Source organism: Vanellus vanellus (genome assembly GCF_965231255.1).
Source record: "Vanellus vanellus genome assembly, chromosome: 2".
Lineage (NCBI taxonomy): Eukaryota > Metazoa > Chordata > Aves > Charadriiformes > Charadriidae > Vanellus > Vanellus vanellus.
The window spans coordinates 63927307-63955304 of NC_138906.1; the positions used below are offsets into that span (position 1 = coordinate 63927307).

Consider the following 27998-nt stretch of genomic DNA (forward strand, 5'->3'; position numbering starts at 1 on the left):
GTAGTGGTACCATATAATTTCTGTACTAAGTTCTCATACTGTGTATGGGTCCTTAAAGAGATGTAATACTTGCCTCTTCAAGAAGACGTGTAACAGCATCTATGTCATTGTACGTTTTAGTCATCTGGCCCACTCTTTCAGCACATAAAACTGTGAGGAAATAAAATAAAACATTAATCATATTGACAATGCTATTGGGGAAAAGTATCCTTTAAAGAGTTTAGATTTTCGTAGTTTTCATCTTAAAACTACTTATGTACACTCTTGGGTAAGTATATCAAAAGTTAAGAAAAAACACTCAGAAAAACCCACAAAGCTTCAAGTTAAACTGAGAATATAAGTGTTTCTCTTTTGTAATGAGTATTTGCTTTTGTCAGTGGCAGAACAAACCATTAAAATGTTAAAACCTTTTCCTCTGAAGAGGCGCGTCTTGAGTTTACAAAAAAAATAATCAAAGGAGTGAAAAGAGATGTTCTTAGATACATAATCGGGATCCTATCATGTCATCTAGTCATTTTATTACATGTAGTAGAATTACTCTATGAATAAGCAACTCCAACACTGTTAGTAATACTGTTCAACATAAAGGTACTATGTCATATTAAGGTGATAAGAACTGGGTTCCACAGTATGAGGCAGCAAAGTAAATACAAAATGCATGCAAAATAATAAACGATTCTTATAATACGCAGACTACACCATGGCAGCCACAATATCACTCAAAAATATTTACTTCGACTGGATGAGATGATTAATCACTAAGGTGGAACCAGGAATCTCGTTAGACTGAAGAAAGCATGTGGAATTTTAGTCTACCACCATAGGCGATCCTTTAAGAAGCTACACTGACTCATTTGTAAGTCTGCAAGTTTTCTAAACATCCACTAATAATCTGAAGAAACAACAGCACTTTCTTCTCTACCCTTATAGTCTTTTTATTTTCAGCTACACCTATTCCTCAAACCCTGTAATTCTGGAAAAGAGGGCTTGTTAATGAAGTTGAGTTGATCACATGGGCTATTGGTTATCAGACTGCTGTAGCACATAGTGCTCTTCAGGGGATTTACCCTTAACAACGTCAGTTAAAGCTCAGTCTGACAGATTGGCTAATGTTGCTCTAGCGCGCATTAGGCAGGGGACGATAACAGATAAGGCCTAATAAGATTTAAATAAAAATAAAATAAACAACAAAAAAAGTACATTGAGTACAGTAGCATTGCCAGGAGACAGCTTGTCTCTCTAAGGAAACAATGCTACCCAATTTATAAATACACAATCTACATATACATAAATACACAGTTGATTACCACTAAGGCACATTAATAATATATCAAGTGCAACCAGTACTTCAGTATCTGTTGAAATGTTGGAGGGTTCTACACTTAAACATCAGAATGTTGCTTAAACTACAGCAAGAAGTACAATTTGTTTCTGTTTATTTTCCTGTTTCTCAAATCCTATTTTTGAGGATCAAATCCTAAAAACATTCACAATATGTAGTGACATCAGTAGTGCTAGTGAACTCCAAAGAATGCCATTCAAAATTATTTAAAAAGATAATTACCCTTATCCAAATAATTGAGTCTGAAAGTGGTAACACTAGAAAGTTTACGCTTCAAAGTAGTAACTTCACAAAAATTACATAGCAAATATAAAGAATAACTATACCACTGCACAAGCAAAAACCAGTGCATCTGTAAAATACAAGCTATATTAATCAAAAAGCAGACTAATCAGGATTCCATGGAAAAAAATTAAGTAACTTGCAGAGAACATCAGCTATAGTAAACAAAGGGGCTAAATAGAAGATTTCCACAAAAATGTCACATGACAGATGGTGTCATGTCCAGAAGACTATTCACAATAAAAAAAAAAAAAAAAATCACCATAAACCCAATGTTTTTTAAGCATAGTAAGTTCATAACTCGTGCAATAAAACATCTATCAGAAACCCTGACACCAGCAGTTTATTGTCCAAAACAGCTGTACACTAAATAGTTCCCTTGGTTACAACATTCCCTTGCTACTATAAAATAATGTTTGAGATTGTCATTAACAAGCTCATTTTAACTCCGTACCTAGCACTAAATCACCACTGATTACGACTATGGCAACCTCACACCATCCTAATTCAGGTGAATGCATAACCTTCTTAACATCCACACTGATAAAAGGATGGTGTTCCCACGGACAGAATAAAGTCACTCAGCTGGGAGAAAGAGTAATAAAAGTTGATTCACGTGGTTGCTCATTTAGCTATTCCTTCAGAACTTGCCATTTAATCTTTAACGCGGGAGGGTAACACCACAGCCTTATCACAACAGGCTTATTACTAGCAAAGTAGCAGCAACCTGGTTACCATTAGCTTTTATATCTCAGAATTTCTGTCGAGCTTCTGTTGGTCACTGTTAAAACAGGGGTCTTAATATACTACTTTGCCAATGTGGAAGGGTTTCAAAACAGAAATTATTATCTGATGCATCCTCTTTAATGTCCATGCGGAAACAAACTTCAATAGACTGAAAATAATAAAATGCCTCCTCCAGTCAACCATCTAAGTGTACTCAATGTGCAACACAGCAGAAGCACAGAGCTACCAACCAAAAGGAAGCTTTTCCTTTTGGAAGGAAGGCAAACTTGCAAAGAGGTGTTGCTCTCCACCCCTCAGAAACCAAAGCTGGTGGGGAAGAGAAGGTGAAAAGTGAGGGGAGAGAAAGCAATTCAGAAGCAGCATTTAAAAAACACAAAACAGCGTCTAAGCATGCAGTTAGTCAGCCTCCACAGATTACAAGGTAACATTTGGCCAATTGCTAGTGCAATGATTTTGATTTCCTTGGTGTCTAAAAAAACCACAAGGAGAAAAAGACACACTATCTTGAATAATAATTTTGAGCTATGATCAGTGAAGCTGGGGGGGAGGAACAGGAATGACACACGACCGAAAACCAAACCAAACCCCACAAACTCTGCAGCTTTAATGGATTCTGCATGACAGGTTTCTAGCCTGCTGGAGATTCTGATGAATATAAGACCTTGGTAACACTACAATAAAGATAAAACAAGAGTAAATGAAGGACAACACTCTGTAATACAAAACCTACAGTGCCAATTTACTGACCTCTTTTTGCTCACTTGCAAATCAGTAGTATTTTTGCTTGAGGGTGATAGGAAGCACAGCATTTAAATGGATGGACACATGCAAACATCCAAATCAAATACACTTTGCACCTCTCAGTTTATGGAGAAGGCTGTTAGACAATAAACAAATAAAGAATAAGTAAATAAAAACGTCTACAGCAAGTGGAGGGACCGTGGAACTCCAGAAACACAGAGTTAGAAACTGTGTTTTGGTAACTGCTTTGAAATGAATGTCACAAATCCAAAACAGGAAACAAAGAACAGAGAAAGCTTCTATCACATTATGACACGTTAAATACACACTACCAGGGGCATAGCTGAGATTCAAAGTATTTGTTTGGGTTTCTTTAAAGCCAAACACACAAAAGGCCAAATGCTACGCAGATCAAGTATCTACTCTGCTTCAAAGTACCTAGCACCATCTTCATACCCTCTTAAAGCTTGCAAATTTTGGGGTACCCACATTCCTGTTTCCCAATGTGAGTACATCTGGAAGGATGTGTACTCTGTCTGCATTTATTTCTCATCATCTATTTATCGCAGCATCTGACTGGAAGCTTCTTTCAGGCTCTGAGCTCTGCACTGACTAAAGCACTTATTCCCAAGCTGAAGATGCTCAGGGAGAAGGAGGGAAAGTACATCCCTTCCTGGATTGCTCCCTGAAAGTCACACAGCCATCTAGCACGCAGCTTAGAGGAAAAGTATGTTTTCAGGAAAAGGAAACAGCCAGGGAAGGGAAGCAGAGCAAGAAAACCACTATTGGGAGCTGCTGCAATGAGCCCCCACCCACCAAACAGGGGATTCAGGTGGGGAAAAAAAAAAAAAGAAAAAAGAAAAAATAATCATAGGAGCCAGCAGTCACAGGTGTCCTCTGCCCTGCTCCCTGCATCCCTCCTCGAGGCATACCCCGTCTTCATTTTTGAGACCTATCAATCAGGGACAAATAGAAGAACTAAAAGAGAGCAGTCATGGCTGAATAGGAAGCCCCAGATCCTGCTGCTCCTCTTCCCATCTATTTCCAACCACTGGGAAACAGAAGGGGGATAAGATGTTATGTTAAAGTTTCAGTTTTGGGGCACATAATACTGACCTGTATAATTATAGAGTCTAACAGGGAAGGCCCTACTGCATGGGGATTTCCCTATTACCAAAATTTATTTCCTCAGAAACTACACCAGCATAAGGGAATACTGTTCAGGGAGTACAGGTAATTTTAATACTGATGCTTCTTATTGGCAAGGTGGAAGCAGGGGACAAACTTACTGCCTTTTTTTTTTTCATAACAGCTCCCTACCCAAAGCCTTTAACTATGGGAAGGCCTGCTATATTCTTCATCAGTCATGAGAAGCCCTGCCTCACCAATAGCTTCTGTCTCCCCCAACTCTGCTCAGAGCTCCCTCCAAACACTGACATATGATACAATGGCAAGTTCATCGCATCCTAAAGGCTGCGCCTCGAGATGTGCAGAACAGACACGGCAACACCGACTGACCGGCCGCACTTCTTCCTTCTGGGTGCCACTTGGCAAACACAAGCAGTCGGAGGTCCTGGCAGACTTGGACTCACGTTGGTTTCACTTCTGAAAAGCTGTTTTTGCACTCCAAGGATAAAGCACTCGCTCTAGAACCGAAGCTGTGATTTTTAGCCACCGATAGTTACGCTCTGGCACTGGTTACTGAGAGCACTACATCGACCTGAGCCAAGCGCATGAGGAATTCTGAAACTGTGCCATATAACCTATATTCCTTTTCAAATAAACTCAAGAAAATTAAAACCTAAAATGCGCCCTCAGCTCTGTTACTGATCCAGACTCTAACGATTTCACACGTTCGAAGGTGAACATGGTAGCTTCTCCTCCACCCAGGAGAAGGTTTTGGAAGCCCTGGCTAAACTGGGGCAGAGACTTCAGGTTGTTACATTTGAGATGGCCCCAAGAGAACATGTTCACCCCAAAAGCTTAAAAATTTTAAGAGACTACTGTCACAGGAGCTTGAAAAAAAATGCGTTTCTGAGGCACGACTTGCTAGAAGTCCAAATTTTAACAACACGCCAGCAGTTCCTCCAGCCTCCCCCCAGCCCCGCCAGCACAGGAGCAGGTCTGTCCTTCCAGAAGGCAAACGGGGACTTCAGCAGGTGGCTGCGACCCCGGTGAGAGGGATAAAGAGCAGCCACAGCGTGCCAACTGCTCCACAGCTGTCAAATCACACTGTGGGCGAGCTCCATGGAGGAGTCTGGAAGAACATAATGCTGTGAGTGATAAACACTCAGTCGGCACGTACATATTAGTGCGTTTATAATTAACTACCGTAAGTTCAATAGACAATGCCAATAGATTATTTTTCCCCCCCTTTTTTTTTTTAAATTGTAACAGCCTAGCTTACTCTGATTTCAAGGGCGTAGTTTGAAAATTAATCTTCTAATACTAAGGTGCAGTTAACTGATTCTTCTAGAAGAGGAGATTTTATCTTGCCACATTTCAAGGGTTTGAAGGGTGTTTGTTTGCTGCCATTTCTCTCATACAGTATTCAAATAGCTTCGTAAATCCAATATTAAAGCCTCACATAAAAACTTATGTTATTATTTAATCTAAGGTTTGGAAAAAAAAAAAATCTGCTGTCATTTCCCCTCTAGAGCTTAATGCCCAAACACTCAGGTTGGTAGCCATTTCAAAGTACTTTCTCTAAGCAGGGCATGAATGGCAGCAAATTTTCTTGTGGTGAATGAAGAACCAGGTTAAAGGAAATTTCAACAAGAACATCACACACTTATTCCTTTTATTAGCATAACACAGATCAAATGTGGTAACTTGGAAAACACAGCCACAAAACAAAACTAAGGAGATGAAGAAAAACACCCGGAGAGAACCAAGGGCTTTACCTTATTGTTGTCTCTGTGTTTGGGCTCCACAACTTACCACCATCGTAGTGCACAAACCATTTACTGATACAGCTCAGCATAGCTCTTCTGTCAAAAGTAAAACTTTTCTTGCAGGATTTTCAATTACTAGCCATTGAATTACTGTCTTGACATTGTCCTCCATCCATTTCTTGTCAAGAAATGTCTGGACTGCAGTCCTTGCAACTAATAAATGGGTGTAGGGCTTAAACCAGGATCTGGACTGTAAATCTTTCAAAAATCCTAAAATGAGGTACAGCCTGTATTAAAAGCCACGCATTGTCTGCTGTCTTCCTCTCTTAAATATGGGGTCTTCTCTTTTTCCAACTCTGGGAGGGATTGGTTGGGCCAAAGCTTTCAAGAATTACTAGTCTCCATTTTCTTTGCTTTACTGTTTAAAGATTCCAGAGCCCTTGTACAGCCTCCATTCCAGTCAATGTCTTTGTAAGATACAACAGGTATTTTTCATTTTCTGTAAGTCAGACTCCTGGAGTGTCTGAACTTGAGATTTTAGCAGTGATCATGAGACTTCTTTTAAATTAAACTTAGGCTAGATTCTCAGCCTGCATTTACCCAGTACTTTAGATAAAAGGAGGATTTTTAATCTGTTACATTCATAAACTGAAATGGTGATGAATGGCTGCCATCACAGGTCCGAAAACAGGTAATAGTCTTTTCCTGTCTTACCTGCCAAAAGCAAAATCAAAACACAGCCCAGTTTCAGAATGAGCTGACCCAACAAATCACTAACCAAAAAAAACCAGCAGGCCGTCCTTTCATAGCTCAGGTTTTTTTATCAACAAAAACTGAGTAGGCGCTATCAACAGATGTCCCTGCACAAAGTTCCACTGCAGTCAGCTCAAAGACCAGCTCATGAAATGAAGAGTAAATATGTTGCTATCAGGCAAATTTACAACTCCAAAACAATGCACTGACTCCAAGACTGTTCTGCCTAGACCTTTATGAAGGTGCTTCCCACACTCATCAAGAGAGCTGGGATTCTGTAGCGCTGCCAAGTGTAATGCTAGTTCTGTGACAGAGGCTCAAGAAACAGGACTGAGGGCAGTCACAGGATCTAAATGTCAGGACAGGGAAAAACCTGACTCCATCAAAAAGACCATGAAAATAATAGACAAGTAGTGAGTACACATTCTGCTTATGGAATAGGCCAAACAGTTCAGGAGCCTTAATTACACAATTTTAACCCCTTTCTTTTCAACAACCATCAACGGTTAAAGCAAAGCACATTCTCAAGACTTTCAATTTCTGATACCAAATTTATAGCCAGATATGGCTAAAGCATTTCTTCTGTTCAGCATGAAAAGGCTAAATGCTGCTGTTTCCATCTACTTTACTTATAGAATAGAAATACCATATATCAGTTTTGTGCATTTGTATCACTACTACAGTGTATGTGTAAGTGACCTGAATGTATAGGTGGAGGAGAGAAGGCATCTTTTAAAGGCATTTCAAATACATACGGAGCTTTTGAGGGGAAGGTACTGTAGGAAAGATGGGGCTAAATTTATCCCAGATGATACTCAACATTTTTTTCCTCTCAAAACCAACATGAACAGCTTCAGACTGTACTTAGATCTGCATGAAAGGTAAAGTCAGCAGGAAGAATAAGAACACCATGATGTATGTTTCAGCAACAACTTAACCACTTAAAAAAAAAAAAAAAAAAAAAAAGGAATCAAGCATAAAACGTCGGCTGGCCTCTGTCACTAATTTTCCTCCCCATCCCAATCCCCAGTTTTACAGTTACCTTTCACCAGTATTCTTCCTCTCCAGCAACTTTCTATTTTGCACAGACTCACAAGTTATCTCAGCTTCCTTCAGAGATCCACAACAGGAGAAATGGATAGTTTATCGACTGAGTATGAATGAAATCCAGGTGGAATATTTGATTCTGAGGAAGCCTTTACAGTAAAGTCCTATGCAACAGGATTCAAAGAGCACGTTACATCCACTGAGGCTTTGGACACAGGAATTATTTCCCATGAGGTGTAAATTCACAGCAGGTCACATTCTCTGTGCTACCTATCAAAGCATCCTTACACCAGCTTTATAATAGTGTATTTGGAAGTACCATTTCTCTGCCACAAACCCACTATTTTGGAGTGAAATGTACAGCACATGAAATAATATAAAAGGTGCATTTAGCTTTCAGTACCTGAAGCCCTGAAAAAAACTGCCAGATTGGGCATTAAAGGAAGCAGCCCTTGAATGAGTACACTCTCTATACAGAGGTGAAAAGGAGGATTTTCAATGTACATGGATTCATATTCCGACCATAACAGGCCAGTTGCCTGGAATACTGAAGATGTCTGTTATTTCTAATAAGTACAACAAGATTTTGGGGTCATTTGTTTTGTTGAAAGGTTAATTCACAAAACCCATAACTTGTATTATTTCTACTTAAGTGCTTTCAAGTTCATGGATACGCACAAAATCGTTGCCCTGTTCTTTTGTTCATTTTTAGAAGTACCTGTGGGGAATGATAAACTATCAGACGAAGTCTCATAATATACATATGAGCTGTACATCTAAAAAATGTATTACATTTCCAAAGAATGATAATTTCCCAAATCCAGTTTCATTATAAAAGAAGGTATTGCATAGCCTACATCTGTTGATCACGTATTTCTTCTTTAAAGGAGTGTACATAAATTAAGATTCATCCTATTCATACATGAGTATTTTCTTCATATTTCATCTGAATATAATGGCTACACATTAAAAAAAATGTAAAATTTATTAATTTAAACACACATACATCACTCAAATCACTCACATGTTGCCATGTGCTACTACCATAGAACTTTAAAATCAAAAGGTAAAAAGTACCTTCTTCCAAGATATCGAGGCTCTGCCTGTTAAATCTGCGTTCTCTCTCATTTTCCTTTTCATAGTCATATTCAAAGCTTTCCTCTTCGTTTACTGACATTGCTGAAGCTATCCCAGATGGACACAATACGATGCCCAAATCTCACAGGAGATGGGAAGTCATTCCCTCGCAGTCTGTATGTTTGGGGAGAGCAAAGCAAGGTCTCCACCAAGCAGGATACCATCTTTCCTCACTCACATGCTCAGCCAGGGAGCTCCTGAGCAACTGAATATTTGTCCTTAGCACACCAGCTTTGTGTTGTACAGATGGGGTGGAGGAGGGACGAGACCATCTGTCTAATAATTACTAGAAGATTTATGTTGTTCCTCATACCAGCTCTGAGGGTAGCCAGTTTTTGCTCAACAGCTCCACCAGCATATTTCAGACAAACTGAGTGGGCTGAAAGCCCCCTCCTTGGCACTCCTCACGTCCACAGGGTTCTCTCTCCTCTGCCCCTGCTCCTCCAAGGGAAGTGGTAGCTTCCCACAAGTGTCTCAGCAACACGGAAGTCTGACCCAGCCTCCAACTGTCACGCCTGGCACAGGGTGTGCACCTTCACAGCGTTAAATCTTAAATCGCCTCTCACATTGCCTAATGCTCCAAGTAACAAGTTTCACAGGAGTAGTGAACGGCTGAAGCTTGTACACACGCACACACTAATCCCACCCAGCAGAGAGATCGTGGAAGCTGCAGGTGTGGTATAATATGGTCTGACTGCAGCATCCATCACACGCTAAAACCACAGTGTGGAGAACTGGGCTGAGGGGAAGGGAGTGGGTGTTTGGGGCTTTCTTTTATTGCTTTCACAAAAAAAAAAAAAAAAAAAAAAAGGTTACGCTTGCACGAAGTATTTAAATGCCATATCACATCAGCTGTCAAATGCCATGTTTTCTACAGTCATCTTTACTCTTCTGTCTGCTGCGGGAAACGAAACACCTCAATTCCACATATGATACCGTAGTGCATTTCCAAGGGTGTAGGTATCTCTTCTCTGTTCGGTAACAAACAAAACTCCTTGTCCCCAGACCTCTTGGTTTACAAGAGGCTGTGTTTGCCAAACTTGGCTACACACATAGGGCAGGTTCACTTTCTTATTTAACTTTTTGCAGCTACAGATATTTAATGTTTGCCAGGTTGCCTCCCATACTTTCAATGGCAAATAGGTGCCCTTTGCTGCTTGCAGAAAGCATTCCTGTCTGTGTCACAAGGCAAAGCAGTTGCAGGCAAAGTTGGGGCACGGCAAGGCAAAGGTGGCTCATCACTCTCTGAGGGGACATGACTGCTAGGGAGGGAGACAAAAAAACATGACAAAGCAGCAGAACATAACAGGGTCATCACGTAAGAACAATTTCTCTATTAGCGCTTCTCAAGTGGTGCGAAAGTATGAGGTAGTGGGAGATGGGAAGGAACTAATTTTATACAATCATGATGAATTATTCCTTTTTAAGCTTAAACTCTTGATATTTATATACAAACAATGTAACAATGTTTATATAAACAATAGCCAAAGGATATGAAATAGACATAAGTGCCTGCTGAGGAAAAGACCACTCATTTCTGAATAAAGAAAGATCTTACTACTCAAACTTAACAACTTGACCTTTGACTGCCAAAATTTATTGTAATATTCAGCAAAAGCCTCAAGAACTGAGTTGGGGGGAAAAAATAGGATTGTCCTCTTCTCCCCACATAACAGGGAATCAAAACTCTTCAAAAAATAATTAAAAAAAAAAAAATCAGACAATAAGAATCTTAAGTACTTGCTTGCCATCCAGTGTCAATCTACCACATTTTGGTAATAGCCAGAGAATGGAAATTCAGAGAGTAACCAATGCAATATGACTCTCAGACATCTTTTAATGCTTCGGACAGAGAAATCCAGCCCTCCCAACCCAGATGATTTTAAACTCTGTGGGTTTTCATACTGCTGACAAACATTCAACTATAGCTAACCAACTAGCTTATAAAGGAGAGCACAGTAGGCAACACACTGAAAGATGCATGTTGCTGCCCGATACACATGACAATATAAGGAGAGTAAACGAATATTCCCACAAGCTGACTTCTGAACTGTGACTCACGTCAACTCATGCCGCAAAGGAGGACTCTGACATTCAAAAGCTGAGAGAATAAGGTAAGTGTTGTAATGCCTATATTGATACCAGCGTATGATAAATGCTGATGCAAATTCATAACGGGTGGAGAAGGAATTTGTACCGCACCCTCACACTATCAACTCATTTTTTAGTGTTATTCTGCATTAAGCCCTTTTACTAGTGCAGGAATATTTGCTTCCTAAAGATTAAGAGCCAGGTTTCCAACAGCTACCAAACAACAAACAGCTATGGAAAACAAACAAAAAAAAAGCTAAATTGTATACGGTTCTGAAAATATATAATCCAATCAGGAAAGATTCAAAAGAGATTTCTAATATTTCCTGTAAAGGCATCCTGAGGGACTTAAAGAACATACCAGAATGAACATTCATTTTTACGGGTTGCCACTGCAAGGTAAATTTGACATATTTGCTGCAATCATCCCTCTAAATTAGCAGCTAAAGACATTTATCTCCTTTCAGGAAGCTTGCTAAGTGAGCTGCAATGCTTAAAGCACACAGATGCACACTCCTCGTGCGATCCTTCCACTAATGTACAGACCACCTTCAGTAACTTTGCAATCAAGCAGGAAACACACAAACCAGGAGCTAGTTTGAAGAAGGGTGAGGCTGGACACAATACAAATAAACGCTCTTGTCCTGACTCACTATTTCCAAGGAACTCCAATGCATTCAAATCATTTGAACCTTCCTTTATCGATAAAAACATCTAGACTTCTGCACAATTAACCACATTAATTTTGACCGCAATTAACTAAAAATAACAATGCTGCATTTAGAACAAAGAGATTCTCTGTAAGCTAGCAAGTCCTAAAAACAGCAGCTGAAAGAGCAGCACCCACATTTAAAAATATGTCAATGTGGGAGCTTTGGGGTGGGCTTTTCAAGGAGGGGGGATAAATTTGCCATTGAACATGTGCTGTCTGTTAGGATGTAAACTCAAACAAGGTAAGCTTGTTCAAATGTTTACGGGTTTTGCATGTTTCCCACTCTCTTAAAAGCCCACCCAAATTATTTTCTGGCACCTCAACCAAAAGCACAGCACCTTACTTTTGCAGAAACGGAATGAAATGAGATAGATTGGGAAAACTGGAAATTCAGCAGCTGAGCAGAATAAAGAGGAGAAATACATTTATACTGAAAAATAAGCCACACAGACAACATACAATAGGTATAGCTTAGGTCTGACTGGATAAAGACTAGAGACTCAATAAGGAATAAAGAAAAAGCAACATGGCAAAAAGCAGAAAACTAGGAAAATTATATCAATGATTACACAAATACAAGCAAGACTCAATCATATTTATCCAGTATAAAGGACACGGATGCCAAACAAGAACAATCCGAATAAGAATTTTCGCTGCATACCTATAGAGCAAGGGCTGTTTCAGAGATTGCATGCTACAAGCATTCGTAAGATTCTCATAGATTTAGATGGTGTACCCACAGTCAGCATCCACTCAAGATCCAAGTAACACGAGGGTTATTCTGCCCACAGGGATGGAGACAAAAGGGGCTAATGTATGAGGGAGACAATGACTCATCATAAATGCCCAACCATCAGCCAAACTTCTACTGTAAGGGAGAAGTTGTCAAGGGAAGCGTGTTTTAAGTAAAAATGTTGACTCACAGAGCTGGCACATGTGTGTTTGAGAGGTTACCAGTAACTAAGGTGCACAGAGAAGAAACACGGATAACCAAGAACTCTCAAAGAGCTGCAGCAGGGCATATGAAATATTCTTCTAATGTTACCTTAAAGGAGTGATTAACAAAAAAAAAAAAAAAAAAGAAAGAAAAAAAGAAAAGAAGGAAGAGAACCAGGACACAGTTTCACATCTGCAAAGGCACGCTAATATAAGCAAGGCAAGGATAAGTAATCATGCTTAAAGTGGCTGAGAGGTCAAGGAGAACAGGCATTAGCATTGTTAATTATTGTTCAGCTAAAAAGAAAGTTAGGGAGCTTGCTGATAAGCGTTTCAGTGGACTAGAAAAGAGAACAGAGGAGAGGAGCTCCAAACTGCAAATAGAACAAGAGATAAAAACATTTCAATGTGATACAGGTAGGGGCTGAAAGTTACAGAGAAGAGCAGAGGCAGGATTAGGGGTGCCAGAATGACCAAGAAAGTGAGATGAAGTTGCTCAGGCAAACATAAGGGGTTAGAAGCTTCGGCACGTGTGACAAGCAGGGCACACAGTGTGATTGGTGAGGGAAAAAACAGAGAAGACACTGTTTTCTCCACAAGAAATTGCCGAAACTCATGGCCAACAAAAGGAGGAGGAAAGAGCCAACTCCACATGCACAAAGACATGTGGAGTTGCAGGCAATGAACTCTCAGGTGTTAGTGTGGAGTTGTTCAGCTAAAAGTAAACGAGTAATGGAAGAAACCACAAGAAAAGCAATTTGATTCAAAGTCAACCTGGATTTCTCTAGAAAGCATTGTTCATTGAGAGGAGGAAAACCATTGACCTAAGAAAGAGACTGCAGGAGAAGGCTATTCATAAAGATTTCTCTGGGTATCTACTTGAGCAACCTGGTCTAGTAGAAAGGGTCCCTGCCCACAGCAGAGGGGTTGGAACTAGATGATCTTTAAGGTCACTTTCAACCCAACCCATTCTATGATTCTATGATACTTATCTGTTTATTTAGCTGTTCAGGAGTTTGTGGGTGTTTTTTGCATATTTTTTTTTTCCACACAAGTCACGATGTATGCATTTTTAAGAATCTATTTGTTTTTCCTCTAAAAAACCACTCAGATAAACCTGAACTTTTATATCATTATCTTTCACAGTAAAAGTCTGCAAAAGTTTAATCTTTTCCTCTTTTATCATCGGTTCTGTCAATCTCAGTCTGCTATGAAAATAACTACTTTTCTACTCAAGTACACACCCAGCTCATTCCCCCTCCCCATTCCACCTACGCAATGTATTCCATTAATACCAAATAAGGTGACAACTGTCACTTGTACTATAAAACATTATACTTGAAAATGTATCTAAGAAGTACAGTGTAATAGCTCTTATTTATAGAAGTTTCAATTTCTTGTAGTGTTAGTTAACACCAGTGATTCAACCTTCAGATAAATAGTGTGACATTTTATTGTCTAATTCCATCTACTCCTACCAAAAATAAACAAAAAGGACCTTATGTAAAGGGATTAATTCGTTATTCCAACCCTAGAAAGTCTTTGTAAAGATTTGTAAATTGTAAGTTTTGAGCCTTTGTTCACTTCTTTTACAAGGTATTAAAAAAATTACCTCAACCAAATGCAAGTTGAAGACATCGTTACAATGTCAGTCCATACAGAAGTTAATTAAATCTGAGGTAAAAGTGAGAGTCACTTCTTTACCTATTAAATTAAATAACAGCACTAAAACCTTATATCCTGGTGTAATTTTGGAGTGTTTTTTCCCTTGAAGAACAAGAAACCATATGCTGCTAACATAATTATTAAAAAAGTAAAACTAATGAAAGCCACACCTTTTAATGGAAATCCTGAGTCTCAGCAGCTTTGACAAAGAATGTATGAACAATTTAATCAGAAAAATAATTATGTAGGATAATATATTGTGAGATTTTCTATTAGTTTCAATGTACCACCAACCCTCCTCCAATGTTATTTTTACCAACAAGGGTGAACTGTGTAGGATTCACAATGGAATGCACACATATACCTGAGTTCCAGAGAGTCCATGTATAGCAGAGAAATAAACCCTCTAACCACGCTTCATCTTGTCTTAAAATAGATATTCAAAACAGGCTGGCTGAGCTACAACTGCCTATCACTCTCTACTGAATATAAAAAGCATCTCAGGCAAATGACTCTGGTATCGACAAATACATGGCAGGAAAAAAAAAATTCAAGCATCAATCAAGAGAGAGGCATCTCTTATAATATGCCATCTGCTCTAGGTTTTTGAAAAAGCTCAATTTTCTACTGGATTTTAAAGATGCTTTTTGTCTTCCATACAATCAGAATACCTTCTCCATCAACAGGAAATGTCAATACTATTTTAAACCCAAATTAATATGCCATTACCAAAGGCCAAAGACTACACATTCCACCACACCTCTCAAATCTTTCTCTCTTTCTTGCACACTTCAACTGGGAGAAGCAAAAGAAAGCTAAACCCCATAAAGTTCCATTAAATCTTACGAGACTACCATTCACCTGAGAGGCAGAGACAGGACTGATGGCACTAGCCTTCCATCATGTAAAAAGTAGTATTTTAATCTATTAAAAAAAAAAAAAAAAAAAGCATTATGCCTTACCTACTGGAGAAATTTTTCCCTATCAGACATTAAACCCTGCTTTCTCTTGGGGGAGAACTCCCCAAATACTTCCAGCAGCCTGCTAGCACAAACTCTATCTGAGTCTCTGTAGATCTCAGCTCATGGAAGAAGTACTCTGGGCGGGAGCTCAGCACTCACAAGAAAACTTGTCAGCCCAGAATCAGACCAATGACTACTGCACTCCCGTCGCCCTGATTCCACAAGGTATTTAAATGCTTGCCCAACACCTGTTGCTTATTCCATTACTGTGGAATTCCCATAGTTTCTCCAGAGCAGTACACACCTTAAGACAAAACTGAGGAGCAGATGAGCTCTCAGCTCAGACATTCACCATGCCACACTTCTGCATAATGACACTTTGACCAGCAGACAAAGGACCATAAAAAAGAACAACAAAAAGAAGGATATCTGTATTTAACCCGGGCCAAAAAGAAAAGAAAAAAAAAAAAATCAGCTACAGCTTTTAATGACAGTACAACTGTTCTATTTTTAAGCTTCTAAAACCAGGCCATCTCAGCCTGTTACATCATGTGGATTAATCAGATGCTACAGTATTTACTAGGGTTAAACCTAGGGGATAAAGGTTACATAATGGATTCAGTGGTTAGATTTTTCAAATAAATATGCACCTTTCCTCTTTGAACACCTGGACAGGAATAATCAATTAAACATAAGAGAATTTCAAGTTTAACAAGCTTCTAAAATTGCATTCTGTTCCAAAATCCAGTACAGAGAAACAAATGGAGGCATATGCCACTCAAAAGTCCAGAAAGGCCCATTCAAATTTTGTCACACATATCTTTACTCTTCGTGTCCCCTCTGATATTGTAATCAAAGCACTATGAAATATCTTTGCCTACTACATACATACAACATTCCCTGGGCCTACACTCCTTACTCTTTTCTCTTCTTTGCTTCACTGTGATCTTGGACTTGCCTCGTTTGAAACAAGCTCTCCAGCCAGAATAAAATCCATATACAACTACTACTTTCCCAAAGGCTGCATTTGTTTTAGAGGTTACCACTGAGTACCATCAATGAGGAATCTTGATTTTTTCACTCCACTGAGAGTACAGTTTTAGCCATTCCTTATCCTTCAAGTGCCTTCCATCAGAAGTCTGATGAAAACATTCAGTGTTCTGATAAAGAAATAATCGCCCAAGCAAACATTTGAAAAATCACAAGAGGCCGTGAAGATAGCGCTTGCCAGAGTTTGCAATTTTTCCACTTCAAAAAGTTAACCTTTGTACTTTTAAGAAGCTACAGTTTTAAATGCCTTTCATAGACAAATAACCAGAGAGAAAACACGTACTGCCTGTTAACACATTAAATACATACGTATTACAGCATATTGGTAATGCAGAAAACACACAAAGACTTAGAACTCAAAGCAATACAGAATCTTACAGTAAGTGTAATTCAGCTGAATTATTATACATACAGCTAGCATTTCAAATATTTCTCCCCCTGCTCAAAGATTGTTCATATAGTGCATATGCTTCTCTGCCACTCCCTTTGAAAAAGAGAGCGCTATACAGCAGCCTCTTGTAGCATGCTCACAAGAGATGTTGAGGTGCAACAGAGCTGCGGGCATCTCCGTACACCAGGATGCTGCCTTTTTCAAGGTACTTCATTTTTAAAACCATTGAAAAATGATCATCCAGCCTTACAAGCTCCAAATTCTGCAAGAAGAGACTCAAAAGGAATATTTACCATCCGTGCATTCTTCATAATACCAGTCCAGTTCATAATAATCTGCTTCAATAAATTTCTGCATAGTCAGTATCCTTCAGCAACATAGACGAGATTTCACTTCGCTGCTAAGGTCAAGTGAAATGCAGCCATGCCTTTCTGCCTTTGCAAAATACCCCACCGCAAGGAAGCTCACAGGTAGCTGAAAATGAGCTGCACATCTTCAGTGAGGCTGCAACTAAAATAAAAGGGGGGTGTGGAGGGTGTATTTGGGGAAAAAAAAAAACAACTAAAAAAAAAAAAAAACAGAAAAAGGATGGAGAAGAGAGATGCAGATGCCCTGGCAGCTGCTCTAATAAAGAAGCTCTGCACAGGAGCCTTGGATGGGTGTTAACGAAATCATCCTATCAAAAGGCTGATGCGCTGACGTGGGGGACACACACCACCGCCTGGCTGTTTCTAACTCATTCCTTTCCTCCCTGGTCTCCACATCTCTTTCCGTCTCACATGTTGCCATGGAGACGAGCTGGCTCCAAAAGAGATGCAGAGATGAAGAAAATGCATTTTGCTGTTTCTGGCTTTACAGATTGGAAGTACCCCTCCATACTGGAAACAAAAATCCTTGCTCAGAAAGAGGATACAACTCTCTGCTGACTGCTCACAGAACAACAGCATCATGCCATCGCAATTCACTGGGTACATGCAGTACATTAATAATGAAAATCTAGTCCATTACTACTCTCCTCCACACAATTTGATAAAAGCCTGCCTTCCCCATGGAAAATGAAACTACATTAATGCTTTGTTACACTATTCTGGGCTGATATAATAGAATCCTTTATGCATCCTGTTATTGCAAAACTGGCAAACAAAAAATGAAAGAATCAGAAAATTCAGGACAGCAATACATTTCCCCTTGCAATAAAGCTAATCTGCTTCTACTTTTTGCCCTCTCCATGAACCACTGATCTACCTCTCCCCACCCCCCCACCCCCAAGTATCTAAGCTTCATAGCCAAAAAACAGGGGTAGGACAAACTTTCACTATTCTATTCCTAAAAATACTGAAGGTCATCACACAGAACAGCACAATGTTTGTGTTCAATATTTTGGAAATAAAAGACTTTATTTTTGCAGCACCCAATAAAATTCTGTTTAAGCTATTAGAAGAGAATCCATTTGAGTAACAGGTGGCATTAAATCATCATCATCAAACTCAGCATTTGAAAAAGCACATCTGAATCTGTGCGGGTACAGTCACCAAAGGGATTGACATCCATTTTGTTCATAACCGCCACATATTCTTCATGCCTTTCCTTCCCTTTTCTAGGAAACTGTATTTCTTTGCAATCACCAGTAGAAGCTTAGGATAGATAAGGCTGTGACATATGTTAGTAACACAAGGTAGGAAGCCATATTGGGTCTGACCAAGGAGGTGTCTGTCTAGCTGAAGTCTCCATCTACAAGAACAGCCATGAGCAGGTAGGGGAGAGCTAGCCAATACTTCCCTCAACTGCCCTCTCAACCTCCAGGTTGTTCCAGCTTCAGAGACAGCCTGAGACAGATACAGTTTCTACTTTTAGCAATTCTTGAAGGACTTATCCTGTCTTTTCTTGAGCCCATGCACATGTCTAACCTCCAACATCCTCTTGCAAGGAATTCCACACATCCACTATTCGCAATGAAAGCAAGCCTCACCTTTTTCTTTGTAACTCACTTTTATTAACTTAATTCAATGCTTCTGCTTCCAGCTCTGGAAATCTGAACACTCAATTCATCTCTCCCAATCACTCATGATTTTGCAGATTTCTATTAAGCTCCCCCTCACTCATGTCTAGGTTGTCACCACTTACTGTACTCCCTGACTGGTTGGTACCAGTCTAATGTACCTAATGCTCTAATGTAATGCTAATTGCTCTAATGTAACAGAAATAAGGCATAGTCAAGCTATACAGAGGAAAATACATTGGTTTCATGACCACATTAGTATTTCAGCTTTACTGGTATAAAAAAGTTACCATTGCAGTAACTTCGAGCTTGGAAATTGGCACATGCCTTTTACATATCGATAGCTGAAGCACAGATTAACAGATCTGTTCACACATTTACCACACATTTGTCAGTGGCAATTGGCCATGTTATTCACTCAACTCCAAAGTTCTAGTCCAGGTTGAAACTCAAATACACCTTTGCCTGCAAGTACATTATTTCGCCAGGAAATAACATGTTTTTCAGTCTGCAAATTAATAAAAGGGAAAAAAAAAAATCACTGTGTTCATCCTACAAGATAGTAGCCTATTTGGCAATACACACAGGATTCGCCTCTACTCAACACCTGACCCCAGGTCACACCTGGGGTACTGTGTCCAGTTATGGCCTCTCTGGTACAAGAGAGACATGGACCTACTGGAGAGAGTCATGGGCCATGAAGGTGAAGGGACCAGAGCATCCCTCCTATGAGGAAAGGCCAAGAGAACCAGGATGGTTCAGCCTGGAGAAGAGAAGGCTCAGGGGGTCTCATCAATGTGTATAAATACCTGAAGGGAGGGCACGGAGAGGATGGAACCAGGCTTTTTGCAGTGATGCCCAGTGACAGGACCAGAGGTGACAGGCACAAACTGAAACACAGGAGGTTCACTCTGAACATAAGAATTTATTTTTCTATTTAAAGTGAGGGTGACTGATGACTGACACAGCCTGCTCTAGGGGACCCTGCTTGAGCAGAGTGGTTGGACTAGATGAGTTCCAAAGGTCCTCAACCTCAAGCATTCTGCTCTTCTGTAGTTCAAGGGCCTCCACCCATTTACTTCGTTCGTTTAATTGTCACAGAATAAGATTCTTTGAACTTCTTTCATTACACAGAGTACCTATTTTTAACTTCCTAGACAGTAGGAACAAGGGAACATGGTTTCAGACCACTGTGAACTCTATAAAGATTCACAGACACTGAAGTGCTAGAGCTTGCCCTCAAACAGAATTCCCCCTTGCCCCCATGAGATGCTCCTGGGCCAGGAAGCAAACTGCAATCCATGTCTCTAAAGCACTGTTTTGTTTAATTTTACTCTTATGTCCCTGTCCATTCTCTTCCCCAAGCCAGCCTTAGCACCTGGGGCCAAGGCCTGCAGAGCTCCCGCAGGGGTGGAAGTCAGTCAGTCTCTGGATGAGGAGATCCAATGTTTGTACTTCAATTATTGCTGATGGACAACCGAGTTGGTGTAATACCTAAGTCAAGTTAGTCAACCTGTTCTAGGCTGGAAGCACTGCCATTCTTGGGAGGCTAACTCAAAGCACAGAAGCACAGCCTTAATCAAGGAACCACCACATTTACTGGAACTTCCCGTCCCATTTGTTACTTTTGCATCAAGTTAACCTCATTCCTCCTGAAATCAAGAGGTACACTGAGATAACAAGGCTCTGAAAATCGAAACTTACTCTCATTTTGACAGGGATCGCACTATTTCTGGCTTCATTTGCTGATTAGATTTTTAGTATACTCAATATTGATATGAAAGCAATACAATAAGTGTACATGACCTTCAGGTTAGTAAATCACAAAGGATTATATAAAAGCCACTAAAAGTCTTTGGACATGCAAAGGTCATACAATTATCTGAAGAAAAAAAAATAATCATATTTTGCATAGTGCAAGCATTTTTGCCAAATGTGATCATTCTGCCCTCACACCATGCCATCTTGAAACAGAGGAATGTGACAAAGCATTCCAGCCCCAGCTCAGTCTTGCAGAGTTTCAGTTCTGCATGCTCACAAGGCAAGAACTGCACATGCTATTAAACGCAATTAAGGCTACACTGTTAAAATACTGCCAGAGAAATATAAAGGTTCCTATGGCAACATTAACTCAATTGCTCTCCATATAAGCTATTTGTTCCACTTGTATTATTTTTGTCCAAAAGGTAATTTCAGTCTGGTAATGCTATTAAACAAGCATTTAAAATATAAAGAATGAACACTGGTTACCAGCTTAAATTGCTACAGGGACTGTCTCCTTTTTATTTCCTGACATTTTAAACAACGGAAATCTTCAACATGCTAGAATTTTCTTCTCGCTGTCCTCCCCCCCACACACACACCCTCTCCCCCTTTCAATGAGACAAGATGAAAATAGTTCACAGTGAGGGTTTGGGGCTTTTTGTATGTTTGTTTTATTGGTATTCTTATATTATTCTACAGATCTGATTGGAAACATATTGGTGTAATCCAGAACAGCATTATTTTTTTGTGGAGAAAATCACTTGCGTGGTCAAATGATTTCAGAACTCCTCAAGAGACTTGGAAATACGGGATAAGTGTATGATCTTCCCAGCATGAAAAGAGAAACCCTGGACAGATAGAATACTATATATCCAGGTATCCACAGGCAAGCATCTCTTCAGTTATACGAATATATATATAGCTCTATAAAGGGGAGGCTGGAAAGGTTGTAAAGCTGAACATGAAAGTCTGCCCAGGCTGACAAAGCTGCTGCATCTTGCAGAACCCTCTTCAACCTCTGCAGCCCTACTGTTCCTTCCTGTAGGAAAGTTCTCCTATAGGAGAACTATATATCAGATTCAACTTATGTAAAACTTATCAGAAGAGTCTATTTTTCTGGTGAACTGTTTCTGCAAACATTTAACCTGTGTATTCAGGTCTCCATATTACAACACTGCATTTGGCTGGGGTATTACTTTGTTAGTTGCCTAAAAGTTCATATAAAACTTGAGCTTAAGAGAGATTTCAGGTAATAGTTCCGTGACTATAAGGGGCTTGCTATTTCCTATTCCAAAGCTCAATAAAGTGTTCACATTCATTTGGCATTCCCTTCCAGCTGCTAGATTTTGTTCTATGTTTGGTTTTTTTTTTTTGCTTTAAAACTAACCAAAACTTTTATTTGTTCTTCACACAGCAAAATATACAGACTGATAAAGAATTCTGGCAGCCAACTCTGATCAGCTAGACTGAGAGCTCCTTAAGTTTGTGGTTACAAAGGGGTTTCATTAGGCACAAAAGCTGACTCGAAAAGCTCATGAACCCTCTCCTCTTTCCCTTTTGCTGCAATAAATCTGTGCCACAGGTCAACACTAAATTGGTCTAAAATAGTCAGGTTATAAAAATCACATAAACCCTTTTTCTTGTTTGAAGAGAATTTTTGACAAAGATAATTTCAACTACCCCATTTATAAACATGGCCTCTCAAGAAAGTTGTTGTAGCAACACACTCGAGGATGCAGTGAACCATGTTGCTAGGGTGCAAAGCAGCAGCAAGTCATCTCTGCTGGCAAAGTATTCAAAGAATGTCATTACATAGTATGTCACTATAAATCATGTGTTCCCATGCTTAGTCATTCTCAGCTTTCTTCTCCAAACCTTTCCCAATTGAAAAGGAACACTGGAGCTGGATAGAGTACTTCCATGGCGGCTGCAACAGTGTATTACCTCCCATTTGATTAACTCCGGGCCACGTTTCTTCTCTTGGCTATAGCATCACATCAGGATGTTCAGATAATTAAACACCATATCCTTTCATTATTTTCTACAGTCGTCACCACAGTTGCCAACACTCAGGATAAAGTTGCCCATCCCATTAACATCATCTGGAGTCCTTTTTATCAGAGAAGCAGCTGTACAGTCCACTGCTATGCAATGCTTATTGTTAACAGTCTGGTGTTGCCCCACAACACTTACTTTGCAAACTGACATTTTTTAACCGACTTTAACAAAAAAAAAAGAAAGTTATTAAAGACCATTAAAAAGGAAAGCAAGCATATTTAAAAGACCAGCTGACTTTCAAGGACAGGCTGGCAGACCTATTTCTAAACTGGGATCTCATTTACTAAAGTGAAGAGTTACTGGTGTTTCACCTTCTAAAAGAACACTGAAGAGCAGTCATCCTGTGACTGCACATTTAGCAAGAGCAAACAACTTTGCAACTTCGGACAGAGATCTCTTTCTAGTGTACTGTTTTGCTTAGCAAGAAGTCACTGTGTCTTGCTTAACCTGAAAAGAGTGGAACTATAGCAGTGAAAGCATTGCATCAGCAGGTCTCAGAATTGTTTTTAGAAAAATGGGTGCATCAGATTTGATTGACTCTCCTCAAAACGGGATTACTATCCAGGGCTTCAAAATGATACAGGTACTTTATACAGATGGGGTAGAGCTGGTCTCTTCTGAACTCCATCAGGGCACACTGACCTCGCCTGGTACAGACAGAAGACTCTTCTGGTGCAGAGAAGAGCCTGACTATTCTCCCACTGAAACAAAATGATTCAATGTGAAGACAAAATTACATTACTTAAGGACTAAAACTTATTTTCCACATGAAAGGATTCTTTCTCCCTTCCCCAAATTATTACTGGAGAGTACTATATTTGTATAAAATAAAAATTGATATGGCCTTCAGCAACCTACCTTCAAAACCAGCTGCATAGTTTAATTAAGGTATCCCTGGGCATACGTAAATACTGTAAATGAGACTATGATAGCAAGAGGTGGACATTCAAGAGAATACACTCCTACCCAGCACAAAGAAATTAAGAAGAGTAAAGCTTTAAAGAGTCAGATTTTGTAAACTGTTCACCACCCGGAAATAATGTAAACTACAATCTCCATTTTTTTTGTGGTTATATTTTTCCTGGAGACAGCAAAAACATTTGTAATATGAAGTTGAGCTTAACATCATGCTTGATTGGATAGACAAAAATATTACAGTAGCATGCTTATGACCTATTTTTCTAACAAGGAAGGAAAAAACCCACTGCCAGTCATGACTGCAGCTTCCTGGGAGAGGGAAGGAATGGAAGTTGCATTACACTGAAGGAATATAGAATCGGGGAGCCCAGAACCGGACCCAGCACTCCAGGTGTGGCCTCACCAGTGCTGAGCAGAGAGGAAGGCTCACCTCCCTTGACCTGCTGGCAACACTCCTCCTAATATAGCCCAGATTACCATTAGCCTTCTTTGCAGCAGGGGCACGTTGCTGGCTCATATAAGCTTTGTGTCCACCAGGACTCCCCAGGTCCTTTTCTGCAAGGCTGTCTTTCAGCTGGTCAGACCCCAGCATGTACTGGTGCACAGGGTTGTTCCTCCCCAGATGCAGGACTTTGCACTTCCCTCGGTTGAACTGCACAAGACTCTTCTTGACTCATCTCTCCAGCCTGTCAAGGTCCCTCTGAATGGGAGCACAATCCTCTGGCGTCTCAGCCACTCCTCCCAGATACTGTCTGTCTCTCATCCTCCCTGACGCTGTGCAGCCTGCTGTCTTCCTCTCCTCACTTCTCCACTTGGTGACAGCTCTTCAACAGCAGCACACCTCCTGCATAAAAGAAGGCCATCTCTCCCTAACTCAGGGAGAGGCCCTAGGCACTCCCGGCAGCCTGGGACTTGCAGGGCTGCATCTGCCCTCTGAAGCTCTGTCTGGGTTAAAGTCACTGCCCTGGCAGGGACAGGTGCTCCAAAACCTGAGGAATGCACCCTGTGGCACATCACCACCATATCTGAAGGTTTAGGCTGTTCTGAACTCAGATGAGTATCTGTTCTTTGCACCCTTCCACACAAACAGCTGCATCTGTTGGCAATCTCTGGGAGCTGTGCTCCAGACCTGACTGTTACATAGGGGTCTCCCAAGCACCAGCTAAAAAGGTGCTTGCTCATCCCTAATCAGCAACAGCGGCAATGATGGCTCCAAGCACCCTTGGATCAAGGTCAGCTCACAGCTTCTCAGAAGCCACTAGAGCTTCCTCAGGCCCACATCCCTGTGGGTCCCCTTACCTGGCAGCAGCAGACACCCTCAAGTTTCTCAGAGGTTCCTCAGGAGTCCCCAGATGAGCCTGGGCCCTGTCCCCAGAAGCTCCCAAGGTAGAACCCAAACTCCTGTGCAAAGTGCTGCATCTGTTCACTGCCTCTGGTAGCTGCACTCAGACGGCTGTGCTCTGGGCCTGGCTCTTATATAGACCTCTCCCTAGCCACCAGGGTGCTTTACGTACCCTAATCTGGAGGCAGGGAGATGGAATGTCACTTTGCTGTATCACACATTCATGCAGCACATTTCAGACTGGCTTAAAAGGCATTCTGCCTCAAGAGTTTAATGAGACTGGTGAGATGACGTTTGATTTATTTGATCCTGCTTTAGGGTCAGATCAGTTTTATTTTGTTCATTTGGTAGGGACTGGCTGAGTCTTCAGTCTGAAGTACATGAAGAAAATAATGACAAAGATAAGTTTTGGAGTTTCAGAATGTAAAAGAACAGCTGCAGCCCTAATACACTATTCAGTTTCTCCCAAAAGGTATCTTCCTCCAAGTGCGAAGACTCCATTTCCTAATCGGCAACTAAGTTTTACAAACTAATACCCTGCATCATCTATCCCAGGTTATAGCTTAAGTCCCCACTTAAAGTTGATAATAAATTAAAATACTTGTATGCTTAAATATTCATCTTTCTACCAATACCTTCAAAAATTAATTCAAAAGGAAGGCTAAGTAGCCTTGTGTCCATGCTTGAGTGACACCGCCCAGCAGATTCTGTGACTGCCAGCCTTTGTGGTTAGGGATTGGACTGAGGATCTCAAAAACACAAAGCCACAGGAAGGCAGAAATGTCTGCTCTAACAAGCCACAGCAGTATAGTTAAGGGTCATTACTGAGTCTTATCCTGTATGGATCAACACAGAGGGAAACTCATCACATTTCCACCAGCAGGATATAAACCAGCATCAATCTCAGCATGTAGTCAAAAAACTGCAAAGACGTTTTTCATAAGTCATTCAGAAATCAAATTCCTTTCTTGCTTAATTGCTCAGATTTCAAACCTCTCATGTTCATACAGAACAGTTACAGTGACAACATTCAGTGTGTAAACGTTATGAAGCTTAACAAAATACTATTAAAAGTCAAAAGCTAGATTTTAAAATTCCAAGCATAACTCTTGCTGTCAAGTCATATGAATTCCAGTCAAAACCAAGGAGTTGTATAAAAGGAGCCCCATAGGAATGAAATAGTCAACTGCAATCAGTATTTTGCCTAAAAGTTTTGATGTAGCTTGTGGAGGGAGATTTAAGACCAAACATTCCCTTGCTGCATAGTTTTCTTCCCCACTACAGAGAAATCGACTCAGTTTACACTAGGCAAGATTACCACTCCTGTTGTGATATCTTGTGATGCACATCCTCCATTCTATTAGAAGGAGTTTAGGCAGTATAAAACCTCACTGTAAATGGCAGAACATTACTAGCCTCAGCATGACAAGGCTGTAGTGTTTGAGAGACATTTTTACTTTAAATAAAGTTTGCCTTCCACGTGAAAAGAGTACCCAAGATTCTAATAATAATGATAGAACAGTCCTTGTTACTGAAAAAAACAAAGAAAGCAAAGTTCTTTCAGAAATCAACATTTTGCAATTGTAAAGATTAAAATATCATCCAAGTACCACAATGAATTTAAGAAATATGAAGTTACCATTGCAGAAGTGATTTTAGCTCATTTTATAGATCTGTAGCATTATTATCCTTGATTTATCTTGTATTACAACTTACACAATGTTTATACAAGCCAACAAGAACAGTACTAGTAAGCAAAAACATAACATCTGAATACTAAGAAAAAAACTAGTCTGTAAATTGGGTTTACTGACAGAGAACAGAGATGTGCTCAACAGAGAACCTAGGCTTTCAGTAATTACTCAGATCACCATATGCACACACACACACCCCTCTAAAATTTCATTGCTTTTTCATTTTAATAAGTCACATCTTGACTCAGTTGTAACCACTACACACAGAAGATTAATCAGAACAAGTTCAGTAGACTGAAGAACAAGAAAAGAGTTAGTATTGAAGTGCACACCACTGGCATACAGCACTCGGGCATCCAAGAAATGAGTGTAGCACAAATACTTGCCCTGTATAGACTCTTCTATGACAAGTCTTGCTAGTCTGGAACTCAGTAGTCAAATTCGTTTAATTTATAGTTTCTCATTATACACAAGCTGCAGAAGATATTTCATTTTACTGAAAAACTTCCCAGACCACTGTGGCTTCCCTACTCTGTCTTTGCTTTGAAGCTCTCTCTTCCTCCATCCACAATTGTGCTTAACTTCTAGTACATGTTCAATGCTTTTTTTCTTATTTTAAGGAGAAATAATAGAATACAAGAACAGATGGCATTTTGTGCCTATCAAGTTACTTTTGAGAACAGTTGTACTCCATGCATCCTTTACAACAGGGTCTAATATGTCATTACATCCTATTAAAGATGGATATACAAACCCAAGGAGACCTAAAGAAGCAATCAACAACAACAACAACAAAAAAATCAGGCACCAAAATGGAGATGTCCATTAAGACAGCAGCCCTATTAAAAGCATTTACACCCTTTTGATCTTGCAAACCAGAGATTATAATTTCTCTTTTCACTCAAAAATGATTGACTTCCTAAATTCAAGTGTTCCCTTGTGATACAGTTCTATGGTAAAAAGGAAACCCAGCCCTCTCTGTCCCCTGAAACAGTAAGTATTTGTGAGCATTAAGAGCTACTAATCTACTTTTTAACTGAACAAAAACGCATCTGTATATTTTAAAGGCTTGATAATACACCACTCCAAACACTCATCGGCTCTTCAGAAAACATCATTTCAGTGCTTCTACTTTAAAAGACAGCAATGCAGCTGGCAGTTACCTTATATGCTGAATCACTCCTGGAAATAATATTTCTCATGGATTCTCTCCTGGGAGCAAATGTAAACACAGATGAACTCAAACTAGAGAATACTGTCACTACAAGTGATTTAGATTCTTTCACAGATAATGGTCTTTTGAGACACCTGAATCTACCCAAACAACCACAGAGCCTGTCTTATTAAATATAAATGTATTATTCAGGAACTAAAAATCACATGCAAATAGGTATGCAGTATCACAAGTTCCCTATTAACAAGCCTCTTTTACAGAAAAGGAGAATTCTAGATGGATAGTGAGAACAAAAAATA

The 27998-nt window shown here is 39.9% G+C and overlaps 1 protein-coding gene across 2 annotated transcripts in view; it reads right to left on the reverse strand.

Moving 5' to 3' along the window:
* Positions 1–27998, reverse strand: part of TRAK1 (trafficking kinesin protein 1) — a 115769-nt gene that overhangs the window by 40939 nt on the left and 46832 nt on the right. Inside the window, exons 1-2 of one of the 2 annotated variants that reach the window (XM_082498975.1) lie at positions 17044–17193; positions 74–150 (exon numbers count right to left, since the gene is read on the reverse strand). In XM_082498975.1, coding sequence (XP_082355101.1) covers positions 74–150; positions 17044–17107 — 141 coding nt within the window. In that variant the 5' untranslated portion in view covers positions 17108–17193. Of the gene's footprint in view, positions 1–73; positions 151–17043; positions 17194–27998 lie in introns of those variants that run through there. The other variant, XM_082498974.1, reaches the window with a different exon arrangement.